This window comes from Abrus precatorius, unplaced genomic scaffold, assembly GCF_003935025.1.
Source record: "Abrus precatorius isolate BTA unplaced genomic scaffold, Abrus_2018 Scaffold3, whole genome shotgun sequence".
In the NCBI taxonomy this organism is placed as follows: domain Eukaryota; kingdom Viridiplantae; phylum Streptophyta; class Magnoliopsida; order Fabales; family Fabaceae; genus Abrus; species Abrus precatorius.
In genome coordinates this window covers 8,121,447-8,131,372 of record NW_020874373.1, presented here as the reverse complement: position 1 = coordinate 8,131,372, position 9,926 = coordinate 8,121,447, and the positions used below count along the sequence as shown (strand labels likewise).

The window sequence follows — 9,926 nt, the reverse complement described above, 5'->3', positions numbered from 1 at the left end:
GATTCACCATTCAGTCTTTTTTTTTTTTTTTTTGTGATATTCATGCCTTTGTGACGCATGGTATAGTAGTAACTATTGCGGGGATCTTTGCGCGTGAAAGGATCAGATTCAGGTAATTAGCAGAGCGAGTTAAAGCCATTGCAGTTAATGTCCTCTTGCAGACGAACACCTTCAACAGCATCATTCGAGTTCCCTCCTTTAGCAATCTGAAGCCAACTTTGTCGAAGAAGAAGATTCGTGATTTGGGCATCTCTGAACTCAGCACAACTTCTGTAGTCAGATAAGTATTCAAAAGTACAATTTTGAAGTCAAAAACCATTTTTTTTAATGGTGTTAAATGCGAGATTGGGTTGGATTCTTTACCTTTGATGATAGGTTGGCTCTGGAATTCTTTGAAAACAAGGCCCTTCATCATACCCTTCACAAATTATTTCTCCATGCTCATCTTGGTAACAGACTATGCCCTGGGAGCGATCTTCATAAATCTGTTTAATTAGAGACCAAACAGACATTAATTAACGCAACTTACCAAAAATATTTGTTTCTTAAAAACGTTGGACTTGTTACGGGTACTTTCTTCTGCTTAGATAAGGGTAAACATCAAATAAAAATCGGCATCTTTATGTAGGAGTAAAGTATAGAAAAAGATATAAGATATTGACCTTGTTCTTGATGGATGCTGTGATCCTCAGTACTGGTGCCCTTTTCAGTGGGACAAAGCTGCGTTTGGACATCAATTCTTTGTTTGGGTACTTGAGAAATGATCCATATTTCTGAATTGGGATTTGAGTTGAGGAAGTACAGTTGACAGCCATCAATCCAATTCTCCAAGAAGAAGAATAATAAAATTGGTGTCGGATAGGCCCTGCCTATATAGTAAAGGAATGATCTCATCATTTGATTAATTATTTTCTTATTAATGGTAAGGATCAGTTTTGTTTGCTTATATTATATCATCTAATAAATTCAATTATTGGTGGCTTGTGTCTTGTCATGATGCATTAAAATATAAATAGAGTTATGTAGGCCCAAAGTCGCTTATCCCTTACATCTTGTTGCCGGTGAACTCCAAGTCATATGTTTTGGTTGATGCTTGATAGTGCTTCTCTCTTATCATTTAGTTCATTGGTCTATTCACCATTTCACTATGAAATGAATTTGTTGTCTGTTTCATTCATGGTCATGTTTAATAACAGTTCACAATTTCCATAGTGGGTGTGAATCATAATATTTGACACAAGAAGCGAGGAAAATAGAACCAAAAAACAGTATGGATAAGTTCAACATGATCTAAGAAAATTCTCTATTAAATCAATTAAAAAACTATAAAGATATAGAGAATAGAGATCCACTAATGCAGAGTCAGATACGGTATACAATTAATAAATTTCTTTTTGCTATCTTCAAATAGGCTCACTAACAAGAACAATTTGTCAGAGGCAGCAATATGTGGCTAAATGGATACCTATTACCACCAATGAAAAGCTTCAGAGACGGAGTAGGAAACCATCAGTTATCAAACTCGACAAATCAAAATAAACAATTCGTTATATTCCCTTCAAATTCTTTCGCACCAAACCAAATGGCTGTTCTCAAAAGTTATGCATATTCGTAGTTATATCTTCAAAAAATTCTATAAATTTTATATAAAAATACAAATCTTAATAATTTCTATAAGATAATATTTTAGTATTTTTATAATAGAAATTATTCTGATTCTGAATTAAATTTACAAATTTATTTAATTATTATATATAAACACTACACATCATGATGTCACCCATAAGATCACGCAAAAATTTCAAGTTATGATGGTTTTAGTAAAGAGCCATATCTAATTTTTCAGGTTATGATCTTCGTGGACAATTTCACTAAATATTAGCAACCTCACGTCAAACCAATCGAGTACTAGACTTTCTAACTTACAGAAGAAAATCTAATGACAAAATGTATATGATAATCGATAAAAAAGAAAGTGCATTTTATTTGAATTTTTGCGTTTAATAATATGATTATACTTTTGTTTTACTTAATCAGTGAAGCATAAATATCTAAATTTGGTGCTTATTAATAAATAACAAACCTCATACTTGTCTTCTTTTTCTGTAAATCAAACCTGAATACTGCCATAGAATTCTATTTCGGCTTTTTCTTTTTTGTCATCATATTCTTTATTGGCTCCAATAATTAGAACCTCGATAGTATATATATTTATATATTTTACTTTGACATCTGCTCCGATTCACGTAGGTAAACCTATAAGAAAAAAAACATGGGCCTATACTTCAACACACAACCTTCTGGATAGTTGATATGGGCTCAACTTAGTTGTTAAAGATAAGGTTTCCATGCTCATCAGTGCATAAGCCAGAGAAAATGATAGCTTATAACAGTACCTACGTATGGACCCAAATATATATATAAAACAGTACCTACATAGATTGATGCTACATTTACACTTGCTTATTGTTGAACATTTCGAAGAGAGAGAGAGAGAGAGAGAACGTTGAACAATAAAAATAAACACTTGCTTAGTGAATGTTTGGACATATTTAGATATAATAACAACACGTTTTATTTCACTGATGAGTCGATTAATCTTACAACGTTATTAGACTATACAAAAAATAAAGATATTATATATGATAAGAATCTATTTCATAATTTTCTTCCATTATTTTTTATCTTCCTCTACTTTTTATTCATAAATTCATCGCACGTAAAATTATGTTGTTGAAACAATTGCTTAATACATAATATTTGCTTTAGAATTTTGCTACTATTTACTTGCAGAGAAAAATATATTCGCAAATGTGCAACATCTTTACCATCTCTTTCCTTCTATTTTTTCTTCATAATTTTCATATTATTGAAGAAAATATGAAAATTGTTATATATATATATATATATATCATACAAAATAACTTTACAATTTAATCTCTAAAAATACTATAACTTTTACAAAATAATATTTTTAAGACCAAGTTATTTTTTCAGAAACGAAAAGATATCTGCAAATTAACAAATTTAAAAATTAATTTATATATTTACTCATAAATTACAGTACAATTTATGTAAAAATATGTGTAAATACTAAACATAACTAATAATCTAAGATGACAATTTAAACAAATAACATGAACATTTTCAGTAAAACCAAACAACGTGTACTATTAATTGTCAAATTGGTTCTTTATAGGTATCTAAATTCTCTTCAATTTGTATAAAAATTAGACGTCCAAATATTTTTTAAGTAAAATGAATTTTGCTTAAGCAAATTAGATAAAAAGGATGCATGTACAAAAATTTGGCTTAAGTCACATTAAATTTAGCTAAGCAAGACTGATATAGAGGATAGTGTGATATATATAACCTTTCTTTCTCAATAGTTACATGCACATCAAGTGAAAGAACAAGCAGAGACTAGCTTAGCTTCATTGCTAACTACACCCAAAAGCTACAAGTTTATCCTCAACCTCTTCACTCAATAAAACTGACTCCAAAATTTAAAATAAAAAAAAATGCATAAAAAATTTGCTTCTTCCGTAAACATGATGACAGAGGAGTAGATTCCGAGGCATATAAACCTCTCCTCACAACCCACTCCACCAATCAAGCTTGCTTCCTCCAACTCCTTAGAAGAAATAAAAGTTCCATGAAACCCATAAGATAAAGGGTTTTTTTAGAGAGAGACAATGCAAAAGTAATGTCATATTTTGTGATAACAGTACATCCCTTTATATAAGGGTTAGAGAGATCAATGTACAAAAAGAAAAACAGAAATAACATAACCTATATCTATCATATAAGACAGTTCCTAATTTTGGCTTAACTATTAACACATCTCCCTAAGCTAAAATTTCGTTTACATTAGCAACTTTAATAAGCCTTCTCAGATGTTTGAACCTTTCAAACTTTAACGCCTTTGTTAGCACATCAGCAAGTTGCACTTCTGATTTGCAGTGGCAAATCTCCAATTTCTCGTTCTTAACTTGGTCACGAATGTAGTGGAACTTTGTCTCAATGTGCTTACTCGTCCCATGAGAAGCAGGATGTTTAGCAAGATCAATCGCAGACTTGTTGTCAACAAGAAGTTGTATCTTCCCTGCCAACACAACCTTCAAACCTTCCATAACAGAACTCAACCATGCAGCTTGGCAGGTTGCTTCACATGCTGCTACATACTCAGCCTTACAAGAACTCAAAGCAATAACTGGTTCCTTGGTTGAACTCCACGAGATTGGTGAGTCCCCAAGGAAAAACAGATACCCTGCTGTACTCTTCCTGTCACACTTGTCTCCACACCAATCTGCATCAGAGTATGCAATGATCCTCAATTCCACTCCTACATTTTTTCGTGGAAACAAGATGCCATAGCTATGTGTTCCTTCTACATACCTGAGAATGTGTTTTGCAGCATTCATATGGGATACTCTTGGATTCTGCATATACCTACTAACAATGCCAACACTGTAACTCACATCTGGCTGTGTGTTACACAAATACCTCAATCTTCCTACCATACTTCGATAAGTTGTAGCATCAACTGCTTCTTCCTCTGAATCTATTTTCAATCTCAAACCCACCTCAGCTGGAGTATTTGTAGCATTGCACTTATGTATTTCTGTCTTCCTCAGCATCTCTCTCGCATACCGTGACTAGTGCATCACCATACCCTTCACAGTTTCAGTAAAATCTATGCCAAGGAAGTAGCTCAGCTTGACTAAGTCACTCATCTCAAACTCACTCAGCATGTGCACTTTGAATTCATAAATCAAAGCTTCACTGCTTCCTGTGACCAATAAGTCGTCTAGATATAAGCATACTATTAATTTTCAGTTCTTCCTTCTCTTTGACTGCACTGGACATATACACCATGTTCTGAAGCACACTTCTCAAAATCAATGCTACTCATGAACTGATCAATTCTCTGATTCCAGGCTCTAGGGGCCTGTTTTAGCCCATATAGAGCTTTCCTCAACCTGTACACCATACCCTGCTGCATTCTAACTTCAAAACCTGGGGGCTGCACCACATAAACCTCTTCTTCTAGCCTTCCATTTAGGAATGCTGACTTTACATTTAATTGATGTAAAGTCCAACCAAGTTGAGTTGCTAAAGCTACTACAAGTCTCACAGTTTCCATCCTAGCCATGGGTGCATATACCTCATCATAATCTACTCCAACTTTTTGTAGGAAGCCCTTTGCAACTAGCCTGGCCTTATATCTGACAATCTCACCTTGTGGATTTACTTTGGCTTTGTAAACCCACTTCAAATCTATTGGCTTCTTATCTACAGGCAGCTTGGCCAATTCCCACGTTTGATTTTTCTCAATGGATTCAATCTCCTCTTGCATCGCTTTCAACCACCTATCATCTGCAACAGCTTGCTTAAAAGTAACAGGTTCAACCTTGGCTAAGAGTGCATAGTGCACAAAGTTTCCCTCTGAGGTGATTGCAGCCTCATAGAACAAGTCATAGTCCTTCAAATGAGATGGTGACGTTCTAGAAGATCTCCTTAGATTTTCTCCTTGATCAGTAGACCCTTCATGAGTTGCAGCAGATTCACTTCTTAAAGACTCATCATCCAGCTGAAGTGTGATATTTCTTTCCTGCAAGGGCAATCCAAAAAAGAAGCGGCCAGAGGAGACATTCATTAATAACGGATCTCGACCCCTCACCCGTACTGATAGGAATGACGGGCACTGCATCTTAAGATGCCGAAGCCGAGGAACTGAACCAATTACTTTCTTTACTTTACTTTACTTTACTTTACTTTACTTTACTTTAAAGGCTGGCATCCCAGACTGAAAAAGGATCAACTAGGAAGACTGGGCAGAAAAAGATCTTCTTACCCGCAGTAGCGACAATCAGGAACACTACTTCTATAAGAAATATGATTTTCGCCATTTTCCTTACAATAGGGGCATTGACTTCAGTCTCAACTAGACCTAGACCCAATAAAGCTCGAAAAAGCAGGATTGCTTTAATGGAAAGAACAAAACGGAAAGGACAACCAAACGAAACCGCTAACAGCAGAGGGCAGTATCCATATATAGTAGAGCTCGCTTACCAGCCGAAACCAGGCCGGCTAAGTTCTGTTCTCATCAACCACCACATCTCTACTTATAGCAGCTTGTCCTATCTCTGGGTCAAACAACTTATACCCACCAGTTGTATGATAACCAATCAGTATTAATGGTACCCCTTTATCATCTAGCTTTCTCCTCAGCTGATCTGGTATATGCTTATAGCATACTGAGCCAGATACCCTCAAATGCTCAACATTTGGCTTAACTGTGGTCCATGCTTCTTCTGGAGTGATGTTCTTTAACCTTTTAGTGGGAGTCCTATTCAAGATGTAAGTAGCAGTCAACACAGTCTCACCCCACAGAAATTTTGGCAGCTCTTCACTTTTCAACATGCACCTCACCATGTTCAATATGGTTCAATTTTTCCTCTCTGCAGTACCATTGTGCTTTGGTGTATAGGGAGGGGTTATCTCGTGTACTATTCTCTCATTATCACAGTATTGCTTGAACTCTGCTGATGTGTACTCACCACCTCCATCTGTTCTCAACAATTTCAACTTCTTATCACTTTGTCTCTCAGCCATGTGTTTGAACTTTTGAAACACTTCCAGAACTTCATTCTTTTTCTTGAGTAAGTATGACCACGTTTTTCTAGTCCAGTCATCAATGAATAGAACGAAGTATCTACTACCTCCTAGAGTTTCAGTTTGTATGGGCCCGCATACATCTGAGTACACAATTGCCAACTTCTCTGATGTCTTCTGAGGTAAGAAACTTTGAAAACTGCCTCTGGCTTGCTTGCATTGGACACACTCCTGACATACTGCTTTAGGGATATTAACCAGTGGTAAGCCATTGACCATTGTGTATTGGCTTAGCTGGAATAAGTCTTTGAAATTTAGGTGCCCAAAGCGCAAATGCCACAACCACTCCACTTCTTTTCTTGCTGTAGAAAAACATTGGTGCTTCACAGCTTTCATGACTACACGAAAAGTCCTATTTTGTGACAAGTTTGCTTTAATAACCAATCTTTTACTTTGGTCAAATATGCCGAGGCTATTATCCTTCATCCTTATCACAAAACCCTTCTGTAAAAGTTGGCCTAAACTCAGTAAATTGGTCTTTAGCCCTGGCACGTATAACACTTCTTCTATCACAACTTCTCTGCCATCTGTATCTCGAAGAACAACTCTGCCAGACCCTTCTGCCATTAAACTCCTATTATCAGTAAACTTGATTTTCCCATCAAGCACTTCCTTCATCTTCACAAACCACTCTTTCTTTGCAGTCATATGGGTCAAACATCCTGAGTCTATATATCATGACGCATCCTTTGATTCATCTTCATTCGTTCTTGCCATCAGCATCACTGCTTCAGAGTCAGACGTGTTGTCCTGTGCCAGATGAGCTTGGTTCTTGGGTTTGTTCTTTGCACCATCACCCTTCCAACATTCTTTGGCAAAATGCCCAAACTTCTGACAATTAAAACACCTGACTTTCATCTTATCAAATTTCCACTCCTTTTCTCCATCAGAATTAGCCATAGCCTTTTGACTTTTGCGTCTTCCAAACTCAGTCACGCCTTCATTTTTCTGTTCTTGTGAATCTTTATGTTGGTATTACTCTTGCCTGACTTCTTGAACAATTTTCCCTTTCCTTTGTATGATGAACAAGCTTGCAAGACTTGTTCTTGGCAAATACGTCGTTCATTCATTCTGTATTTATGCGACTCCAATGAATGTTGCAGCTCCTCAATCTCCATAGTTTCCAAATCTCGTGTTTCCTCAATAGCAACAACCACGTGATCAAACCTAGGTGGCATAGTCCTCAAGATCTTGTCCATGACATTCTGATCTGAGATGTTACTTTTGCAAGCCCGCATTGCATTGACATGTTCTTGAACCTTGTCAAAATAATCTGCCACGGTCTCACTCTCATCCATGGTCAGAAACTCAAACTACCACCGCAGGGTTTGCAATCTTACCTTCTTGTTCTTGTCCCCTTCACCATAAGTCTTGACCAAGATTCCCCAAGCTTCTTTAGTAGTGGCTGCCTTTGAAATTTTGTTGAAAATCTTTGGCGTTACACACTGATAGATAAGGTATCTGGCTTTACTATCCAACTTTAGTTGTGCTCTGTGGTTCTTCCTATCTTCCTCTGTGGCCTTGGAATTCAACTCTGCCACAACGGGCGTATTTTATGTACTGTCCGTTGTGGACTGACCTATGCTATTGATACTATAAAGGGTTTTTTTAGAGAGAGACAATGCAAAAGTAAAAAGTAATGTCATGTTTTGTGATAATAGTACATTCCTTTATATAAGTGTCAGAGAGAGTAATATACAAAAAAAACAAAAACAAAACAAAAATAACAGAACCTATATCTGTCTTATAAAACAGTTCCTAATTTTAGCTTAACTATCAACATAAACAACCCAAAGGAAGCTTAATAGAAGCTTCAAGCTTCAAATTCATGGCATTCACAATCTGTAACTCCAATTTTCATTTATTCTCATAATGGACAAACGTCGAAATACACTTATCTTAGCTCTTTGAATTTATCTCCCTAGGAGAAATAAAGGCTCTCCATCAAACCTCTCTTCTCCGTACAAATACTTATTCACCATTAAATAAATTAACTTTAAGAAAGTCGGAAATTTTAGGCCAGAGTCTTTCATCTCCCCCAATTCATTCCATAATTTTTGCAGGACTTACTTATTACATGACACGAGATTTGTTTAAGCAAAAGTTCTGAATAATTTTTATTATTTTTGTCTAATTTCTTTGAGTAATTTCCAATTTATTAAGCAAAAAAAAAAAACTTCAAATTCTCACGCAAATTAAAGAGTCTAAATCTCATTACATGCAGAGTTTAGTCATTCTTTCTCCCTGCGGATAAGGAGAACTAGAATAAAAAAACATATACCCAAATAATTATGTACATTTTTTCACGTGGTTGAAGGTAAAAAAACGAGTTTAAAAAGTACTGAAAGGACGCCATGTAACACATTACCTCCGTACACGGCTACATATAAAGCCACACATACCCTGCGTTGACTTGACAGCTAAACTTCGTTTTGATGGGCCAACCAATACAGGTTTTAACATTTTTTCTCAGTTCATGCAAAATCAAAACGTTACCCGTTATTAATTTATCAATGATTTGCGTGAGTTTTTAATAGTGTTATGTCATGTTAAAAATTTAATTTATTATTCTGCAAATTTTTTAATAATTTTAATAACATTTTATTTATTTTATATTTATTAAAAAACACAATTTTTATATTATTTTTATGTAAAATATTATGAAAAAATATACTCACCAAAATTTACATATAACCAAATTAGGCTACAGCAGTTGATGCATGCATAAGCTTCTCTCTCTCTCTCTCTCTCTTTCCTTTTTTCATAAAAAAGTAAAAACAAAAGAACCTAACAAGCATGCATTACTAATACCAAACCGCGCAGCTTAGTGAGCAATAGCATATGACAGACACCAATTTTGATTTTTGATATTGATGTTGTTTGTTAAAATGATTTGCTAATGCTATGCAGTTCCCGAAGCTCACCTCTTCTTTTGATGATGCACAATTTTCGTCTTCTTGCACTGGACATAGGAACATGTGTCTCAGTTGGAAGGGAGTGAGAAGGGTGTGTTTGTGTCGACCCATGTGATTTTGGAGCCTCATGCTTCCTTCCATCTACTCATTAGTCATTAGTGAAGACTGCACTGCTTTTTTCCGTTCAGTATGCTGTGATGGATACCCCAAACCCCATCCCTGCCACTGCCACAGTTTAAGTCATTCGCTTTGATTCACTTCTCTTCTCTTGCATTACAGAGCTAACTGGCTTTTCTTTTTTGGCTCTTGTGAGATTCAGGAATTACCAGCAAC

General features: G+C 35.7%; 1 protein-coding gene across 3 annotated transcripts; it reads right to left on the bottom strand.

Moving 5' to 3' along the window:
• Nucleotides 1–823, bottom strand: LOC113863713. 3 transcript variants are annotated; one of them, XM_027497389.1, is made up of 3 exons: nucleotides 663–823; nucleotides 364–485; nucleotides 1–270 (listed from the first exon to the last, which is right to left on the bottom strand). In XM_027497389.1, exons 1-3 carry the CDS (start codon nucleotides 813–815, stop codon nucleotides 117–119), a joined length of 429 nt encoding a protein of 142 aa, XP_027353190.1. In that variant the 5' UTR covers nucleotides 816–823; the 3' UTR covers nucleotides 1–116. The 3 variants fall into 3 exon arrangements, with proteins under 3 accessions (XP_027353190.1, XP_027353191.1, XP_027353192.1); XM_027497390.1 differs by having other exon boundaries at nucleotides 1–267; XM_027497391.1 differs by having other exon boundaries at nucleotides 1–252.
• Nucleotides 824–9,926: the final 9,103 nt, after the last annotated feature.

What these genes read in the sequence shown, in the direction of transcription:
- LOC113863713 (XM_027497389.1), bottom strand. Translation starts at nt 815, where the DNA reads ATGGCTGTCAACTGTACTTCCTCAACTCAAATCCCAATTCAGAAATAT. An exon ending in CAGCATCCATCAAGAACAAG is followed by an intron (nt 486 to 662) that starts GTCAATATCTTA and finishes CTAATTAAACAG; the next exon opens with ATTTATGAAGATCGCTCCCA. An exon ending in GAGCCAACCTATCATCAAAG is followed by an intron (nt 271 to 363) that starts GTAAAGAATCCA and finishes ATCTGACTACAG; the next exon opens with AAGTTGTGCTGAGTTCAGAG.